The 21,213-nt window shown below is 43.1% G+C and overlaps 1 protein-coding gene across 1 annotated transcript in view; it reads left to right on the top strand.

Moving 5' to 3' along the window:
- Positions 1–13,657: 13,657 nt before the first annotated feature.
- The window catches only part of LOC110778338 (RNA cytidine acetyltransferase 1-like), a 66,640-nt gene continuing 59,084 nt past the window's right edge, over positions 13,658–21,213 (top strand). The window contains exons 1-2 of the mRNA XM_056831858.1: positions 13,658–13,762; positions 14,010–14,101. Coding sequence (XP_056687836.1) covers positions 13,658–13,762; positions 14,010–14,101 — 197 coding nt within the window. The remainder of the gene's footprint in view (positions 13,763–14,009; positions 14,102–21,213) is intronic.

Here is a 21,213-nt window from a genome sequence, read left to right as displayed (position 1 = left end):
GTGGAAAGTCCAAGGGCAATGCTAAATCAAAGCAGGACAAGTCCACATCAAGCTGTCTTTATTGTGATGGAATAGGCCATTACAAAAGAGAATGTCCAAAGCTAAAGGAAGATCAGAAGAACGGAACAGTCGTTCCATCTTCAGGTATTTTCGTTATAGACTGTATACTTGCTAATTCAACTTCTTGGGTATTAGATACAGGTTGTGGCTCACACTTATGTTCCAATCCACAGGGACTAAGAAGAAGTAGAAAGTTAAGCAAGGGTGAAGTCGACCTACGAGTGGGAAATGGAGCGTGGATTGCTGCATTAGCTGTAGGAACTTACTATTTGTCATTGCCCTCCGGGCTAATTTTGGAACTGGAAGAATGTTTCCATGTTCCAAGTCTTACTAAAAACATCATTTAAGTTTCTTGCTTAGATGCTAAGGGATTTTCCTTTTTAATAAAAGACAATAGTTGTTCGTTTTATTTTAAAGAGATGTTTTATGGATCTCCTAGATTAGTCAATGGACTTTATTTATTAGATCACGACAAACAAGTATATAACATAAATACCAAAAGGGCCAAAAAGGATGATTCAGATCTCACCTATCTGTCGAATTGTCGATTAGGCCATATAAACTTGAAACGCTTAGAAAGACTTCAAAAGGAAGGAATTCTAGAACCATTTGACTTAGAGGATTATGGTAAATGCGAATCATGTTTACTTGGCAAAATGACAAAGCAACCTTTCTCTAAAGTTGGAGAAAGAGCAAATGAACTATTGGGTTTAATCCATACAGATGTATGTGGACCAATGAATACAAATGCTAGAGGTGGTTTCAGCTACTTTATCACTTTCACTGATGACTTCAGTAGATATGGTTATGTCTACCTAATGAAGCATAAGTCTGAATCCTTTGAAAAATTCAAGGAATTTCAGAGTGAAGTAGAGAATCAATTAGGCAAGAAGATTAAGGCACTGCGGTCTGATAGAGGCGGTGAATATCTGAGCTATGAATTTGATGACCATCTGAAAGAATGTGGAATTCTATCAGAATTGACTCCTCCTGGAACACCACAATGGAACGGTGTGTCGGAACGGAGGAACAGAACCTTGCTAGACATGGTCAGGTCAATGATGGGTCAGGACAAACTTCCATTAGAATTTTGGGGACATGCACTAAATACAGCTACACTCACTATAAATAGAGCTCCGTCTAAAGCTGTCGAAAAGATTCCATATGAATTATGGTTTGGAAAGCCTCCAAATGTGTCTTTTCTGAAGATTTGGGGATGTGAAGTATACGTCAAACGATTGATTTCAGACAAACTTCATCCAAAATTTGACAAATGTATCCTTGTGGGCTATCCAAAGGAAACAAAGGGGTATTACTTCTACAATACATCTGAGAACAAGGTGTTTGTTGCTCGAGATGGTGTCTTTTTGGAGAAAGATCACATTTCCAAAATGACAAGTGGGAGAAAAGTAGACCTCGAAGAAATTCGAGTCGAACAACAAACTCTAGAGAATGCTCAAGATGACATTCAGGATGAAACTCAGAGATCTTTAGAAGAATCTGGTGAGAATCATGGTCAAACTAGAAATGTTACCCCGCGTAGATCGCAAAGATATAGATCTCAACCGGAAAGGTACTTAGGTATTTTGACGAACGAGAGCTATGACGTTCTATTACTTGAAAGTGATGAACCTGCGACTTACAAACAAGCTATGACGAGCCCTAGCTCCAAGCAATGGCAAGAAGCCATGCAATCTGAATTAGACTCCATGTCTGAAAACCAAGTATGGGATTTGGTCGATTTGCCAGATGGCTACCAAGCCATTGGAAGCAAATGGGTTTTCAAACTGAAAAAGGACAAAGATGGGAAACTTGAAGTTTTCAAAGCTAGATTGGTTGCAAAAGGTTACAGGCAAGTCCACGGTGTGGATTACGATGAAACCTTTTCACCAGTTGCAATGCTAAAGTCTATTCGGATAATGTTAGCAATCGCTGCATATTACGATTACGAAATATGGCAGATGGATGTCAAAACTGCTTTCTTAAACGGGGTTTTAACAGAAACTATGTTTATGACACAGCCTGAAGGTTTTGAGGATTCAAAGAATGCTAAAAAGGTATGCAAGCTAAAGAAGTCAATCTACGGATTGAAGCAGGCATCCAGGAGCTGGAATATACGTTTTGATGAAGCAGTCAGTGACTTTGGTTTCATCAAGAACGCAGACGAATCTTGTGTATACAAGAAGGTCAGTGGGAGCAAAATTGCTTTCCTAGTATTATATGTCGATGACATATTACTTATCGGAAATGACATTCCTATGTTGAACTCTGTCAAGATTTGGCTTGGGAAATGTTTTTCGATGAAAGATCTAGGAGAAGCACAGTACATATTGGGCATCAAGATTTACAGAGATAGATCTAAAAGGATGATTGGACTTAGTCAAAGCACTTATATCAATAAGGTGCTTGATAGGTTCAAGATGGCGGACTCCAAGCGAGGCTACCTACCCATGTCTCATGGAATGACTCTAAGCAAGAATCAGTGCCCAAAAACACTTGATGAGCGTAGACGAATGAATGGGATTCCATATGCATCATTGATGTATGCTATGATATGTACACGCCCGGATGTTGCGTACACACTCACTGCTACGAGCAGATACCAGTCAGACCCAGGAGAGGCGCATTGGACTGCTGCCAAGAATATTCTGAAGTACCTGAAAAGGCACAAAGATGACTTCCTGGTCTATGGTGGAGATGATGAAGTAATCGTTAAAGGCTATACGGACGCAAGTTTCCAAACCGACAAAGATGATTTCAGATCACAGTCTGGGTTTGTCTTCTGCCTCAACGGGGGTGCAGTAAGCTGAAAAAGTGCTAAGCAAAGCACCATTGCGGATTCTACAACTGAAGCAGAGTACATTGCTGCACATGAAGCAGCAAAGGAAGCTATATGGCTAAGGAAGTTCATAGGTGAACTTGGTGTAGTCCCCTCCATTAAAGGACCAATAGCCCTGTATTGTGATAATAACGGAGCTATTGCACAGGCAAAGGAGCCTAGACACCACCAGAGAGTCAAGCATGTACTTCGTAGATTTCACCTTCTACGAGAGTTCGTTGAAAGAAAAGAAGTCGAGATAAACAAAATCGGAACTGATGACAACATATCAGATCCATTAACTAAACCTCTGCCGCAGGCGAAGCACAACTCGCACACTGCAGCTATGGGAATCAAGCATATTGGAGAATGGCTTTGATGACCCTGTTTAATGTTTTAAAGTTTTAGAGTTTAAATCTTTGTAAAACATTATTGGTTAATCATTCATAATAAATGAAAAGAATTCATTTTTCCATTTAATTTGTGGTTTATTAAATGATGAGTCCCTTCAATTTGACGATATATTCAAGATAGACTGTCAGGACCAGTCCTGTGACTAAGAAATGTCTATCAAGTGAACTTGAATGTCAAAGGTTGAAAATGGTCCCTAGTCGGAGTTTTCTATAAAATTGGACGCATAGAAAACGTTAGACGACTAGAATGCAAGATGACTAGTAGTTCTGTTTCTTGAACTATGTGGACATGGCAATGTCATAATCATTTGCATAGATACTTACTTTGGGAAGACTAGTATCGGACAAGACCTATGAAACTTTACTGTAAGAGATGAAAATCTGTCATAAGTAAATTTCATTAAAATTATTAGACACTAAATCCTCAATACCTGAGTGATTTGAGATTACTTGTTTGAGAACTGGTTGCTTTGACGTTGACCAACTGTCGCACCGTAAAAGGAGGCTATAAAGGCAACGCTCAGGTAATCACCTATCAAATCAAGTCTAATCCCAAGATCGCAAGATTGGGATTGTCCTCCCATAAATCGGGATGAGATGCTTAAAAGTTGTACAAGGCCACTCGGAGAGCTAGAAACTGTGAAATGCATGGCCGTGCTCGGATGAATCATAGGCTATGATTATCTGTTTATTTGATCAGTTGAACTCTGAAACCGAGAAACACCTCTGGACATAATAAGGATGACAAATCTTACCTTATGTTCAAGAGCAAGCATCGAGCGACAAAGGAATTAGGAAATGCACACTTGTCCCTAAGGACAAGTGGGAGACTGAAGGAAATAATGCCCTTGGTCCAAGTATGCATTCAATGTTAAGTCTAATAAATGCGGTTCAGTATTAATTAACAAGTTAATAATTCAGTGAGATCAAGTGAGCTGAATGCCTAGCTAGAGGCCGCTTCAGTTCAAGTGGAATTAATGATATTAATCCACAGCTTACTCTTGACTGAACCCGTAGGGTCACACAAATAGTACGTAAACGGATCAAGTATTTAATGGCATTAAATACTCCATCTATGGATATTCGGAATCGACGGATCTTGGTTTCAGTGGGAGCTGAGATCATCACAGGCAAGAAATGAATACTCCGAAAACGATGATATTGCCGGAAACGGAAATATGGATCGTATCGGAAATATAAATATTATCCAAGTCGTAGATGTTGCCGGAAACGGAAACATGGTACGTATCGGAAAATATTATCGGAAATGGAAATATTGCCGGAATCGGAAATATTGCCGGAAACGGAAATATTGTCAGAATCGGAAATATTATCGGAATCGGAAAATAATTCCGGAAACGGAAATATTAAATATTTGTTCGAAACGGAAATTGATTCCGGAATCGGAAATATTGAATATTGTTCGTATCGGAAATGAATTCCGGAATCGGGAAATTAATCAGAAGCGTATCGTACTAATTAGCATCGGACGAGGCCTGCCAGACGAAGGCCCAGCACGAAGCCGGGCCATCGCCCAGCAAGCCAGCGCGCCACAAACGCACTAGCCAAGGCTGCGCCAGGCCCACCGCAAGGCAGGCCCAGCGCGCGCCAAGGCTACGGCAGCGTGTGGGCTTGCGGCAGTGGGCTGCGAGCTCGCGGGCTGCGCGCGCGCGCATGACGCCCCTCGTGGGCTGCTGTGCGTGCGTGTGTGTTTGTGTGCTACTCGAATCCTAAAGCTACCGGGATTTGTCATATGATTAAATCTAATCCTAAAAGATTTAGTTTATTTAATTAGAGTCCTAGTAGGATTATAATTAAATAAATTAGTATCCTAATAGGATTCCAAATCCTTTTCCATAACTCTATAAATAGGTGCCTAGGGTCACATATTTACATCGAGCATTCAAGTATTCAAAGTGAGTTTTTGAGAGCAAAATTCAGTCATACAATTGCCTATAAAGTGCCGAAAATTCTAAGTACCTTAAGGGCGATTCTAGTTGGTCAATCTTAAGGCGGATCCGGACGTGCTGTGGACTATCTACGGAGGGACGACACTTGGAGTCCTAAAGACTTGTTCTTGTTCGGTTCGGGCGCAGCTAGGGAGGGCACGCAACAAAGAGTATGCATCTAAACTATGCTAAATGATTATGTGTAAATAATATGTTTTCCTGGCTTTATGGTTTTTCCGCATGATTTATGAATTGTCATATGTATCATAACCTAACAGCAGGCACCGTACGAGACCGGAACTCAAGATATCAAGGACGTTCCTACCATCGTTTCAACCCCGAAACAATTTGGCGCCGTCTGTGGGGATCGAGAGCAATAACCCATGAAAATCCACATTTTCATACTAACGTGTTCTACCACAAGAAATGGCCAAAAATTCAAAATAGCTGGCCAACAAACTCACGTTATCAAAATGGGTAGTGATGGTAAACTTATCTGGTGTTTACATAAACGGGTTGAAAAACTCAATATGTTTGGCCAAGATCTACCATTTCGGGTACTGCATCTCAAAAGGAACTGAAGTTTTAAGATCGGCCAAAGCCGCAAATTAATGCTCATGCCTGTAATAGTTAACTCACAAATAGTATTTTGTGGCTTAATGGGCGAGTAGTACGCACAACAAGCATCATTTGCTTGATCAACTCAAAGGCTAATAAATGATTGGAGGTGGCATCTTGCCGAGCAAAATATCCAATATCCTCAAAATTGGATTAAATTGGTAGCAGCAAAGCTAAATTATGCTTCTTGTTTTTATTTGCCAAGGAAAATCAGAAGCTCAGAGCAATCTACATCTCCGCCTTCGGAGCCGAAAACGAACTCCCGAAGCAGAGCATATTGCAAGAGAGTATGCCGAGCAAAGTAGCAAAGCAGCTACTATTATCTTGCAAAGGAAACTCCATTATTGCAACTCTAGTTGATGCCCACAAGGTGTTTGTTAAAATGCCCAAATGAAGTTCAGCAGTTGAGGATCATTGATAAGAGTTGTTTGCAACCCCAAGCTCAGTGCAAAAAGAAATGAAAAGGGAAGCTGCATTGCTCATTCAGTCACTTGCGATCTCCAAGCTAAATCTCCTAACTTTATATTTTGATGTTGTGCTTCATCCTACCATAATAAATTTGGTCTGTTAGTTTGGTAGAAAACAGGTGAATCTTACTTATCAACTTCTCGACTGACTTTCTGGACCTTGTAAAGGATCTTCCTCAAGCCATATGCCAGACTAAAGTCATTTGAAAAACCGCCTATCAGGTTACCGAGCAATGCCAAAGCTCCCGGGCTCAGTGCCGAAGACAATGTCGAGGCTCATAGCCGAAGCTCAATGTCGAGGCTAGTTTCCCGAGGTGACAAAGGCTCACTGCCGTGCATAACAGCTCTCTAGCTCAGAGCCGAGCTCAATGCCGAGGTCATGACAATCTCCCGAAGATGGCCTCCAAGGTTCACCATAGCTTCCCGAAGGCCGAGGCAGGACTTCACGAGGTGAACCGAGCCTTGATATTGCTGTGAGCACGAGCTGATAGCACGAGCTCAATCTAGTCCATATTTCTCACTTCGTACTCAAATGAGTACCGAAGGTCAGTGCTCAGGGCCGAACACAGCCGCCTAGTCTTGGTGGATAGTGATGATAATATAAAACCAACATAAATAAAGCAAAATCAATAGCTACCAAGCATGGTGTCAAGCTGACCTCCCAAGGTCTGAATCGAAGCTCCCGAAGCTCATTACTGAAGCTCACTGCGAAGAGAACATCGCCCGAGCATAGCAGCTACCGAACACAGCAATCTCGAAGCTCATCTCCCGAGCTTTGAAAAGTTGTCAGTGCTTTACTTGTCAGTGCCAAGGTGTGGACCAAGGTCCGAACCACAATGCTGAGGATAACCAGAGAGTATGTTAATCCACAACTGCGAATTACAAACCTCATTTCCATGGCCCGGTTGCAAGCTCAAAGCTAAGTTTCTTTATACATTAATGTGATATTTTATGAAATCATCATGCTTTCTTATAACATAACTAATTTGGTTTGGTAGAGAACTAGTACATCTATGTTGTTTGTCATTGATACACTGTTGTTTGGCAGACCTTTTAGTTGAGTTCATAATGATCAACTTGGTCGTGAAAGCTACTGCAAAGGAAACTTCATGCCTACAACTTCAGTTAACACTCACAAGGTGTTTGAAAAAATACCTCAAAAACTAGCCAAAGGTGAAGATCAGTCTCCCGAAGAGCTTCCCGAGGTCCAAACAACACGCCGAGGTAAATACTCAGCGGTCTGAAGGTGGAGCCACGGTTCGAGCCCGCGCTCCCAAGGCCAAACTCAGTACCGAGGTCAATGCCAAAGCTCCCGAGCCGAAGCTCAATGCCAAAGCTCCCGAGCAGTACCGAAGCTCCTAAGCAATACCAAAACTCAGTTCAGAGGCTCAAATTCCTGAGGTCAGTGCCGAAATTGAGCAACTGCTCCCGAAGCCCAGCCACGACTGACGAGGTTCACCACCTAGCCAAACAAAGTCCACCTATTTACTGTCGTTGTTATTTGATTATTCTACTCTTTATTTGAGTGATAATAAATGGTGCAAACTGTCGGCAAAATACAACAAGCAAGAAAAATGGAGTTATTTTACTTGATAAAATTACAAAGCTCATCATCATCTTGATGAAACTACAAAGCCCTGGCATCTCACCTCATCATCTTGAGTGGTCGATATGGAGCTGAAGTCAGCCCGTCCGAGGTTAGCCAATCCGAAGTTGACCACCGAAGTGGGTACCGAAGAGCATGGCTGATGGCTCTTAAAGTAGAAATGCTTCCCAAGGCAATTCCATGGCTCCTGAAGTTTGTGCCGAGGTCCGAACTCAAAGCTCCCGAAGCTCAAAATCATCAATTTGTCTACTGTTGTGATTCCGTATCAAAAAGACAAGAGCCTTGTAAGCAATGCCGAGGCTCATAGGCGAAGTTCAGAGCTATGCCTTAATGCCGAAGCTCAGAACCGAGGTCAGCAAATTCCCGAGCTCCGAGCTCACTAGCAAAGCAGCTACTAACTTACAAAGGAGCAACATGATTACAAAGTTCAAAATGCTCGAACGAGGCTCAACAGTCGAAACGGCTGAGCATGGAATGAGTGTCATCACCGAGCAGGGTCCCGAGGACCATCAAGGTAGATAAAAGCTAGATTCGCGAAGCCGGCGAGAGTTCCCGAACCAAACAATGGCTCCTGCAACCCAAAGCCAACTTCACAAGGGTAATTCCCGAAGCCCAGTGCATCAGATTGAAGGAAATTCTTCAAAGTAGCCAAAACTCTAAGTAGCTGCTCTCCGAAGACCTTCAAAACAGCTAAAAGCTACTTCCCGAAGTAGAAAAGCTTACCAAGTTCAGTCGGCAGAGCTCAAAGGTTGCATCAACCATGTCAGTAGAATGCACAAAGAGGATAATACGGTCTCTATCAATACGAACCAGAGATGTACTAGACCACCGGGAAGATCCGACGAGCTCAGTGCTGAAGCTCCCGATCAGCTATCGAGGCCAGCTTGCAAAGGTGAAACTACCAGAGCCTTCCTGAGGTCCGAACCAAGGTATACCGAGGTCAGGCAATTTGAAAAGCTCAAGTTGGTACCCACAAGGTGTTTGAAAATATCATGCCAAGTTGAGTAGCAAATCTGCTCCTACAACTCACGAAGGCAACTCCATCATCATCAATTCAGTTGTGCCCACAAGGTGTTTGATAAAATTGAAGGAAATAATGCCCTTGGTCCAAGTATGCATTCTATGTTAAGTCTAATAAATGCGGTTCAGTATTAATTAACAAGTTAATAATTCAGTGAGATCAAGTGAGCTGAATGCCTAGCTAGAGGCCGCTTCGGTTCAAGTGGAATTAATGATATTAATCCACAGCTTACTCTTGACTGAACCCGTAGGGTCACACAAATAGTACGTAAACGGATCAAGTATTTAATGGCATTAAATACTCTATCTATGGATATTCGGAATCGACGGATCTTGGTTTCAGTGGGAGCTGAGATCGTCACAAGCAAGAAATGAATACTCCGGAAACGATGATATTGCCCGAAACGGAAATATGGATCGTATCGGAAATATAATAATTATCCAAATCGTAGATGTTGCCGGAAACGGAAACATGGTACGTATCGGAAAATATTATCGGAAATGGAAATATTGCCGGAATCGGAAATATTGCCGGAAACGGAAATATTGTCAGAATCGGAAATATTATCGGAATAGGAAAATAATTCCGGAAACGGAAATATTAAATATTTGTTCGAAACGGAAATTAATTTCGGAATCGGAAATATTAAATATTGTTCGTATCGGAAATGAATTCCGGAACCGGGAATTTAATCGGAAGCGTATCGTACGAATAAGCATCGGACGAGGCCTGCCGGACGAGGGCCCAGCACGAAGCCAGGCCATCGCCCAGCAAGCCAAGCGCGCCACACGAACAGCCAAGGCCATGCCAGGCCCAGCGCAAGGCCAGGCCCAGCAGGCCAGGCCCAGCAGGCCATGGCAGCGCGCGCAGCAATGGGCTGCGAGCTGTGCTGCTGCTCGCGTGGGCTTGCGGCTCGCGTGGGCCGAGCGGCCGTGTGGGCTGTGCGCGGGCATGGCCTGCACGCTCGTGGGTCATGCTCGTGTAGAATTTGTGTTCACATACGAAACCTAAATTGTATAGGATTTGTTTGATGATTAAATTCCTAATCCTAAAAGGATAAAATTAATTAGTTAGAGTCCTACTAGGATTCTAGTTTAACTAATTAGTATCCTAATAGGATTCCAGTTCCTTTTCCATACCTCTATAAATAAGGGCCTAGGGTCATTATTTGCAGGTACGATTGAAGTATTCAAAGGGTAAGTTTTTGAAAGAAAAATCAACCATACACTTGCAAACACATAACCGAAATTCCTAGTAACCTTAAGGGCGATTCTAGTTGGTCTAACTTGAGGCGGATCCGGACGTACTGTGGACTATCTACGGAGGGACGACATTTGCAGTCCTAAATACTTGTTCTTGTTCGGTTCGGGCGCAGCTAGGGAAGGCACGCTACAACATGTATGCATCTATTCTATGCTAAATGATTATGTGTAAATAATATGCTTTCCTGGCTTTATGGTTTTTCCGCATGATTTGTGAATTGTCATATGTATCATAACCTAACAAAAATGCTTCAATGAAGTCAGATTCGCATTCATGCTACCATTCTTCAGTGAGTGGTTATAATTGATCTCCCGGAGTAGAACAAAGTAGTTCCGAGCAGCCTCCATAGCCAAAGCTCATCACGAAAGCTAAGATACGAATCTAAGATCCAAAGCAGCCTCCATAGCCAGATTTTCCCAGTTCATCTCCCGAGCTTACCAGCTCCCGAGCCGAGCTTAGTGCCGAAGCTTCCGAGCAGCACCGAGGTCAGCATGGGCAATGTTTCAAATGATCCATAAAGCTCTCCAAGTTGGAGCTCTGCAACTTACTAGGTGGTGATCAAGCATTCAAGCTTGTTGCCAACTGCCAAGTTACCAAATCACTAATATCAACATCCTAGTCTTATTTGATAATGATGCCAATACAAATCAAGCATCAAATAAAGCAAAACAAATTGCTGACAAACAGAGTGACTTACACCTCCAACATCGGAGTCGAGCACTTCGCTCCCGAAAACCTTCGGAGCAGCTAAAAGCTTCTTCCCGAAAGTCTGCATCGCTCCCGAAGACCTAACCAAGCATCTCCCGAAGCCCATTGGTGGAGCTTAAGGCTGAGCATAGCCACCTCCCAAGGTTCTTGCTGAAGCTCATAGCTGAAACAACAACATCAATCATCTTTACCAAGCTTAGTAATATGAAGTTGGAGATAAATTGGGTAAAAAAAATGGATCGAGCAGAGCACAAGTTCAACTAATTCCAGGACCCCGGATGCTTTGTCCTAGTCCTCGGAGCTCAAACATCCAGTTAATATAACCCACCTTGCAGTCACCCCAAAGCTAAGTCATTTATTTATTTATTTAAGCTTTGTACTTTATATTTTGTCAGCATACAATTTACTTGACTTGATTAATTTGATAAAAATGCAAAATATTCTTAGAGACTTAATTTGACAGACATTGTCTAACAATAAGTCATTTTGCAAGAGCATATACCTCAAATGGTTCATCATGTTCAAAACGAATTATAAATTCATGTTTTACAACACACAAGTACGCTAAATGTAGAATCAAAATTGTGTAGCCTCGTCTCACACCTTTTTGCATAATGGTAAAGTATAGTAGTCAAACATACATACATTATAATATTCACTTGAGTTACCAACAAGACGAGTAAAGCTCATAGTTGGTTAAACAATCGAGTAATGACAAACTTTGTGCATTTTTAAGATAGTATTCCATCAAATGGTCATCTTAGCACAACTACATTATACTTACCTTATCCAATACTACTCATAAGTCAACCAAAACTCAACTCATGAGTGGGGGGCATGATGAGAATATGTATTTCTTTTAAAAACGAAATCAAGTTTCATGAACATATGTCAAACAGTGCAAACTACATATACTCATATTACTTATCTGTTGATGTATCACACTATCGAAATTGCAAGTCAACTTCATAACAGCAAAATGAACAAAGACTAATGTTAAAATTCCCTTTTTGTGATAGAGCATCTCACCTAACCAAGTTTCATCCGCTCGGATATTCAGCAAACTCTTGCCCAGATCCTCGGATTTGAAGAACTTGGAGGGAGCAAGTTATGGAGCGATCTCCGGGTCACCACAACTTGGAGCAAGTCTTGGAAAATTCTGTTCGCAATAAAAGTCGCTCAAATCAAGTTATAAAACTTCGGCTCAGATCCATGGATCGCCAAAGTCATAACTAAGAGTCAGACTAGCGATTTCTTGCCCAGGTTTTCGAACCACAAGAAATCGGAAGAACAGAAACCAAGCAAGTCCCTTAGCAGATCTACGGATCACAAGAAACTTGGATAAACAAGCAAGTTATGGAGCGATCTCCGGGTCACCATAACTTGGAGCAAGTTTTGGAAAATTCTGTTCGCAACAAAAGTCGCTCAAATCAAGTTATAAAACTTCGGCTCAGATCCATGGATCGCCAAAGTCATAACTAAGAGTCAGACTAGCGATTTCTTGCCCAGATTTCCGAACCACAAGAAATCGGAAGAACAGAAACCAAGCAAGTCCCTCGGATAAACAAGCAAGTTATGGAGCGATCTCCGGGTCACCATAACTTGGAGTAAGTCTTGGAAAATTTCGTTCGCAACAAAGTCTCTCGAAGACAGTTATAAAGAGTTCGGCTCAGATCCACGGATCCCCAAAACTCATAACTAAGAGAGACTTGCGATTTCTTGCCCAGGTTTCCGAACCACAAGAACTCGGAAGAACGGAAGTAGACGTTAAAGAGCTCAAAAGTAGACTCTTAACAGATCCACGGATCTGAAGAGCTCAGAAGCAGACTCTAAACATGTCCAACACTTTAAAGAGCTCAAAAGCAGCCTCTTAACAGATCCACGGATCTGAAGAGCTCAAAAGCAGACTCTAAACAAATCTACAGACCTTAAAGGTCCAAAAGCTACCGAGTCTCTTAGCAAAATCTACGGATTTGAAGAACTCAAAGCAAGACGAGTCTCTTAGCAAAATCTACGGATTTGAAGAAACATGGACAAAACCGATCCGAAGGTAAATTCCGAAGGTAAAATCCGAGCCGAGATTACAACTCGAACCGATGTTACAATCCGAGCCGAGGTTAAAAACCGAGCCAAGATTACAACTCGAACCGATGTTACAATCCGAGCCGAGGTTAAAATTCCGAGCTGAAATTAACTTTCACTGCCAAATGATCAAAATCAAAACCCAACCCATTTTTCAAATAGAATTGGGTCTGGGGGGCATTTGTTGGGGTGTTAAAATGGGCCCACCATTTTAACCCAAAAGCCAACAAAACCCACTCAAGCCCAATATCACTTACAAGGCCTCAAAGGCCCAACAAGGCACTATATATACCCCTCAAAGGGCAAGGTAAAAGAGGTCATATTCTCTAACCCTAGAGAAGCCATCCTACTCTCTCTCTCCCCTAAACACCTCATTTTATACATCAATTGTACTGACTTGAGCGTCGGAGGCTCCGCCTCGGGAACCCTCCCTGGCCCGGAGTTCATCTTGCAGGCACCGTACGAGACCGGAACTCAAGATATCAAGGACGTTCCTACCATCGTTTCAACCCCGAAACAATCTGTATTAGGGTTATTATAACGTATTATTGTTTTTATAATGTACTACCATGGTATGTATGTTGTATGCATTGTATAATTGTGATGTAATTGGTGATTCATTATATGTAATTTGTGTCAGGTGTAGTAAACTATGAGGAAGAAGGTAGATGATCGCATCAGGACTTTGATTGAACATGGAGTTAAAGCTGGGCATCGCTCCATGTTTGTTATTATTGGCGACAAGTCCCGGGATCAGGTGAATTCTCAAGCCTGTGTAGCGTGTTTGTTCAATTTAACTAGACCAGTGTACTTAAGTGGTGGTAGGATTTGTGTGTGTTCAGTTTAACTAGACCAGTCTACTTAAGTGGTGGTACACAAAATGGATTCCAACCATGGGTCTTGGACTCGTGGTTCATGTGGGATTAGCGAATTAGGCAACATTGAACTAGATTGTTTCAATATTCTGAGTTTGTTCTCATCCTCGTCGTTGGTATTTCTTGTAGATTGTAAATCTTCATTACATGCTAAGCAAGTCTGTTGTTAAAGCTCGACCAAGTGTTTTATGGTGTTACAAGGAAAAATTAGAGCTCAGCAGGTTATTCCTTATTTATTTTCCTATAGTTTACATGTTGTATTTATCAAGTATAATTTCTTGTCTTTGCTTTGTTTATTCTATATACATATATTGCAGTTGTTCCGAGTATGGAACTGGGAGGATGTTCCGAAGCACCTTGGCCCTGTCAAGCAGAGCAAACGTGAGCTAACCTCGGGGGTTTAACCGAGGAAACCCCCTCCGATGCCTAAGTCAGCAAATAGATAAGAAGTCTTTAGAGAGGGAATATAGAGAGAAGGTGGAGCAAGTACCGTGTGTAAGAATGTGTCCCATCACGAGTGATGTGGGTGCTATTTATAGGCGTACTATTCTGTACTTTGGCCTACTCGGATGCTGCCACGTGTATGACGGTGATGTACTTTATTCCTTGTCGTTGTCGTTTAGCCTGCAGGTCCTTTCTTGGACTGATGCAGCTTTGTCGAGCTATGCTCTGTGTCCTATACGTGATCTGGGAGGTTTGATCTGCCTGGGTCGTATATGCTTGGTTTAGAGCTCGGAGTCTTTCTTTGACTTAGGTGTGTCCTGGGTGTCAGAGTTTGCTCTGCCACTAGTGTTCTGTCCTTGCTGGATATGACCCCGTACAACTAGTCCCTCAAGAGTAGATCTTAATTCTTCGAATTAGGTCTGCTCTTCTATTCTTGGCCTGGCCTCCTCAGGGCTGTGATGCTTGTTTTATCCATTTTTCGTTCTTGCTCTGGTTATATACCTTCTTATCACCAGTCCCTCAAGAGTAGATCCTAATTCTTCGAATTAGGTCTGCTTCTTTTTTTTTTTTTTTTTTTTTTTCAGGTGCGGGATTTGGGCGGGCTTTTCTTGAGGGTGAAATGGTAAGAAATCCTTGGGGATTTTAACCGTCATCTCTTTGTGCCACGCGTTGTCTATCTGAAGGGTCAATTGGAATCGTCGTTGAATCTGGGCCGTCTTTCCTTGTGTTTGAATTTGGTCGAATTGGGGTTTACACGTGTCCTTCATCCTGCGTGTGTAACTGTATCGTTGCTTAAATCTCAGCCGTTCCCCTTTGGCTTTAAAAAGGTAATTTCTTTCTCCGTTCTTCATCTTCGTTTCTTACCTTCTCTCTCCTTGGCGTTTCTGAAGAAAGTATTTGAGTACTCTCACCTTTTGTTGCCTACTAATCTGCAAAAATCTTTCCCAAAATTCGATCTTTTGTTCATTTTCGTGTTTCTCATCGCTTTTTCGGTTGATTACTAGTGCTTTTGGTGCTTGTTCGTTCTTCCAGTTTCTGTTTGCTGTTTCGCGAAGGGAGGGTTTCAGTTGCTGTGTTCTTTTTGATTCTATCCCCATCTTCTTTTTCCGGTAAGTTGCTATCTTTCGGTGTTTTTTCGAGTTTTTTTTGCCATTTTCGTTTGTTACTTGCTTGAATTTTGCGTTTCTGAAGGTTTTTGGTTTCAATTTCTGGTTTTTCGCTATTGTTGAGTAGTTGAGTTTCCGCCATTGTTTTTTTTTTTTTCTGTTTTTTTTTTTTTTTAAGTGTTATTTACCTTGGTACTCTTTTTCCTTTTTCTTATGGCTTTCAGTTCACTATGTCTGATGCGTCTGATAGTCAAAATCCTAGTAGTTCGGAAGCAAAAAGCGTTTCCTCTGCCTCTTATGTTACTTCCTCTCCCTCTTCTGTCTCTTTATCTTCTGATGAGGAGACCCAAGCCTTTGCTGAGCACAGAACTAAGTCTATGCATGACGTTTTGTCTCGTTCTGTGCCTGCTGTAATTCCTATTTCCTCCGATGATGAGTCTCCTGGGGAAAAATCTCCTTCCCCAGATACAGGTGGCCCTGGGTGTACCACCTCCACAGCTGACCTATCACCCTCTTTTTTCGCCAGACCCTTAGGGAAATGCGCCATGACTATCTTTCTCGGATAATTAGGATAAATCCGCCGTCTAATGCCCCTCCAGGGCTTGATGTTCAGCCTCTGTCTGAAAAGGCCTGGCTAGACGTCGATTTTGAGCAACTTGCTGGGGCTAATGAGTCTGAACTGTCTTTGTGTGTTTACAGACGCCGAGAATCCATTTTTCGCTCTATGATGGCAGAGCATGTTACCATTTCTGTGGATGAGCAAGATGATGGTGGGGAGATTCTGGCCCAGATCAATGAGTTAAGGCCTTTTCCTAATTATGTGGAAGAGGACGTCGTTGCTGGAGACCTTTCGCCGTTTTTATCTGAGGCGGTTGCCTTCGGTCCGTTAAACGCTAAGCTGAATGTTAAATGGACCGACGATGCTCGGAAAGAAAACCACGCTGCTGTTGGGAAAGATTTTTATGGCCTGCCTGATGGTTACCAGCTCATAGTGCCTGCTGATGATGCTCGGATTACCCATCCCCCTGAAGGATGTATAGGCGTCTATGCCTATAGTCTGGATTTCGGCTTGCGTTTTCCTCTGGATCCTACTTTAGTGAAGATTCTTCGGGCTTTTAATGTCTGTCTGGCCCAACTTCATCCTTTTGCTATAAGGACTCTGATCAGCTACATCTGGGTCTGTCGATTTTTGGGCTTTCCTGAGACCATTTCCCTGTGTAAGCGTGTACACCATCTGCGTAATAGCGGTACTGGCAGCAAGATAGGTTGGTTTTCCATTTACTGCAATCGTGGGAGGCTGACCTGTCATGGCATGCCCACTGGGCAAAAAGAGTGGAAGGATAGGTTCTACTGGCTTTCTGTCCCTGCTGATTTTCCTGTTGCCCGAGGATTTGTCCGGCCACGGACCCGGTTAGAGGGAGTGGAAATTTTAGAAGGTGCTGCTCTGGAAGAGAGGACATTTGAACATTTTTCTTCTGAGCCTAAGTTTAATGCCTCTGGGAAAGAGGTTGGTCGGTTGCCCAAGGTGTGGCTTCCCCATTCGAGTTATATTTTGCGGAACGATGTGCTTTCCGCAATGTTCCTCTGTTCTACCCATCCTCAAGGTCTGGCTCTGCTATCTTTTTTCTCTTTTCTCTTCTTTTCTTCTTTTTCTTTTTTGTTTTACACTCTATTGTTTTGTGTTGCTTATGTCTTTAGGTCGTCGATTTTTGGACCTTGAATAACTGGGTGTTAAGGCTGACGGTTCTTTTATCTGCGCTGCTCCCCCCGATCCTGCCGCGGATGGATATCAAATTCTGGCTGACCAAATAGAAGGTAGCCGGAGAAGCTCGACCCGTCGTTCTGGTCGGGGTGGGGCTTCGGGCTCTGTACCCAGGGTATCTAGGGTTGCTTCTTCTGCCCCTACTGGTCTGGCTGGTACCCCTGTTCGCCGAGTACAGACTTCCCGCGGAGCTTCTGCTCGAGGTGCTTTGTCTGGTTCTCGCCGTAGCCGAGCTGATTTCGATGCAGAGCTCGAGGTTCCGACGGGAGATGTTGAGCAGGATTTTGGGGAGGTAGCTAATGAGGTATGTGATCAGCCTGGTCGCTCTGGCTCTACGTCTGAACCAGTGGATATCGAAGCTGAAGATACCTTTGTCCAGCGCCCTGGGAAGCAGCCCAGGATTGAGGAAGAAGAAGGCGAGTTGCCTCGGCCTCCTCCTTCTGTGGTAGATCCTAATCGCAGCAATACCTCTAGGAGTTCGCTCAGGCAGTTTATAGAGCAAGAGCTTCGTGATACTGATCCCTTGGCGGATGATCTTGATCTGCATATCAGTGGTCGGCATGGGGAGTTCCTTGAGAATGAGTATCTTGATATCCGCCCTCATGTTGACTCTGAGCTGGCTTCGATCTTTGCTAGTCCCTCTGCCTCTGACCGTACCTTTGCTCCGCGCTGGGATGTTTCGGAATCAGAAACTCTGTATGGGAACTACCCCGAGAAAGGAGGTATGCTTGCCCTGCGGATGTTGCGAGGCTTGCAACTGCCTCGTGATTTGCCCAGGGAGCGCTTGTATGCTCCTGGGGCAAATGCATGCCAGAAGGTTATGGAGGTATACTTAGCTTTTTCTTCATTATGCCTGGTGATTTCTCCTTCCCTTGATATGTTTGTTTATCTCTCTTTTTTTTTTTTTTTTTTTTTTATACAGTGTGGCAATGCTGTGCGTGAGCTGGCAGAGGTGTTCATTGTCTATCAGAGGCGATTGGCGGCTAATGCGGCTCACACGGAGGCTCAAAAGAAAAGGATCGAAGACTTAACTGCTGAGTTGGAAGTGTCCTCCACCTGTCTGACCTCTTCCAATGATCAGCTAAAGATTGTGACTGACGAGCGTGAGCGGCTCCAAAATGACCTTACACAGTGCCAAATTGATCTGGTCTCAGAACGGCAAAAGGCTGAATCTCTTCAACAAGATTTTCTTGCTACTGAGCAGGCGCACGATAATGAAACAGCCCTTTTGCAAAATTCGATCGAAGATCAAGTTGCTGCTGCTGTTCGTGACTTTCGTCGTTCTGACGAGCAGTATGCTCTGCGTACCCAGAGTTATGATGGTGGCTGGAAGGCAGCTTCGTTAATAGTGCAGGAGAGACATCCTGATCTGGATTGGTCGTTGATTGAAACTGACTGGCTGTCCGGTCTCCATGTTGAGCTGCTGAAGAAGAAGAGGGAAGCTGAGCAGGCATCTCTGGCTGCAGGCAACCCAGTGCCAGAAGATGACGGGGTGCCTGACCATTGTGTTGAGAATGTTCATCCTGGGGATATGCCCTTGTCAGACACCGAAGGTAACGTAGAACAATAATGGCACAGGCGGCTGTCCCCATGTTCTTCTTGTACTACCTCAGCTAATGCGTAGTTAATTGCAACTTTGATTATTTTGTCCTCCCTGTGTGGAGAGTAAACTTGTGTTTTGAAGAATATATTTTTTTTTTGTTATGTTTTGATTTGGTCAACCATGGCCATTTTACCAGGCTGTACTTTGTATAAGTTTTTGAGGTATAGCCGCCAGTTTTGTTGCCCGCTAATTTGATGTTTTTGTTTTGGTTATACCGTTGCTTTATTATGGTCCTATTTACCTCGTGCTCTTTTTTTTTTTTTTAATTTGTTGCCTAAGTGATTGCTATGCTCTTTTCCCTCTTCCAAGGGTTGTAGTGCTTTCATACTTTGATTATTCTGATGCTGCGTTCAAAGAGTAACTTCATACTTTGTTTATTCTTACCCTTTTTGGGCTGCGCATCATTGAATTGCTCTGGCTTTGGCCAGAGCAAAACTCGAGGAGTGACTTCACACCCTGTTTATTCTTACCCTTTTTTGGGCTGCGTATCATTGAATTGCTCTAGCTTTGGCCAGAGCAATACTAAAGGAGTGACTTCACACTTTGTCTATTCTTACCCTTTTTGGGCTGCGCATCATTGAATTGCTCTGGCTTTGGCCAGAGCAAAACTCGAGGGGTGATTTCACACTTTGTTTACTCTTACCCTTTTTTAGGCTGCGCATCATTGAATTGCTCTAGCTTTGGCCAGAGCAAAACTCGAGGAGTGATTTCACCTAATTCTCGTTGAGAAAAACTCACCCAATAGCTTGGCTGATCAGACCAAGTTATTTGTGGATAGCGTTTTTCTCTGTACGAGTTTTGGCTACTTACCTTTTACCTTTCTAAGAGACTTGACGCGTTTTCTTTTTATCGAAGGTAGCTGGGCCAATTTTTACTATGCTTGCAAATGTGGAAAATTACAAAACTAAAGAACTACTCTGGCTTCTATTGCCTTGTTATAGTATTAATCTTTTGTGTCTATACATAGTATTTCTTTAGCATGTTGGCATTCCAGCTGTTCTTCAATTCTCTTCCTTCCATCGTCATTAAATGGTACGAGCCTGGGGCTACTTCTTTTGTGATCTGGTAGGGTCCTTCCCAGTTGGCAGTGAATTTTCCTTCTGCCTTTCCCTTTCCAGTGGCAGCTGTTCTTCTGAGGACCAGGTCCCCCACTTGCATAGGTCTGTGCTTTACCCTCTTGTTATATGCCCTGCTCATTTTCTCTTTGTTCGCTGCCAACCTGAGCTTTGCTTGCAGCCTGACCTCTGGTAAGAGATCTAATGCTTCCCTCATACGCTGCTCATTAGTGCCTTCCTCGTAGTACTGCACTCTAAAGCTAGGTAGACCCACTTCGACAGACAGGACCGCCTCGGCCCCAAAAGCTAGTTTTTAAGGACTTTCCCCTGTTGCTTCTTTTTCAGTGGTCCTGTTAGACCACAAGATCTCTGGGATGAGGTCGGCCCACGCACCCTTAAAGTCTTCTACCTTCTTTCGCAGCGCTCCCAGGATTTGTTTATTTGTTGCCTCCGCCTGACCATTGCTCTGGGGATGGCATACAGATGCGTATGCGAATTTTACTCTTAGTTCATCACAGTAATCCTTTATAGGAGTGCAGTCGAACTGTGTTCCATGATCGAAGACTAAACTTTCTGGGATGCCGAACCTTTTCACAATGTTCTTCCAGATGAAGTCCTTCATCCGCTTGGCTGTTATGCTTTTAGTGGGCTCTGCCTCAATCCATTTAGTAAAATAGTCAACTGCCACTATCAGAAATTTTCTTCCTCCACTTGCTGCTGTGAATGGTCCCAGAATATCCATTCCCCACTGGGCTAATGGTATAGGGTTGATGATTGGCTGTAAGTCATTAGAAGGCTGGTTGATCACTGGGGCGAATTTCTGGCACTTGTCGCACTTTTTAACATATGCTTGAGAATCACTTACCATGGTTGGCCAATAGTATCCTGCTCTGAGAGCTTTCAAGGCTAACGTCCTGCCACCTATGTGATTTCCACATATTCCCTCATGTATTTCCTCAATGACTCGTTGCGACTCCTCTGTTGATACACATCTCAGCAGAGGCAAGGAAAAGGATTTCTTGTACAGTTTACCCTGGTAATGACGAACCAATGCTCGTTTCGTTTTACTTTTTTCTGCTCTTGCTCTGCTGTGGGAAGGCCCCTTCCCAGCTTGTATGAAACTATACTGTCATACCACTGTGGCTCAGTGTCTATGAAGTTAACTGCAGGCTTTTTGTCAATGCTCTTTTCTTCCTGGACCTCCGCCATCACTGTTCTTTCCAAGTCCTGTAACGTCGAACTTGCTAATTTTGATAAGGCATCTGCTTGATTGTTCTCTGCCCTGGGGACCAGTTGAATCTCAAAGCTTTCTAGCTGGGCTACTGCTTCTTTCATCAAGGCCAAATATCTCTGCATAGATGGT

This window comes from Spinacia oleracea, chromosome 6 (genome assembly GCF_020520425.1).
Source record: "Spinacia oleracea cultivar Varoflay chromosome 6, BTI_SOV_V1, whole genome shotgun sequence".
Classification (NCBI taxonomy): domain Eukaryota; kingdom Viridiplantae; phylum Streptophyta; class Magnoliopsida; order Caryophyllales; family Amaranthaceae; genus Spinacia; species Spinacia oleracea.
This window is presented reverse-complemented; position numbering and strand designations above follow the sequence as displayed.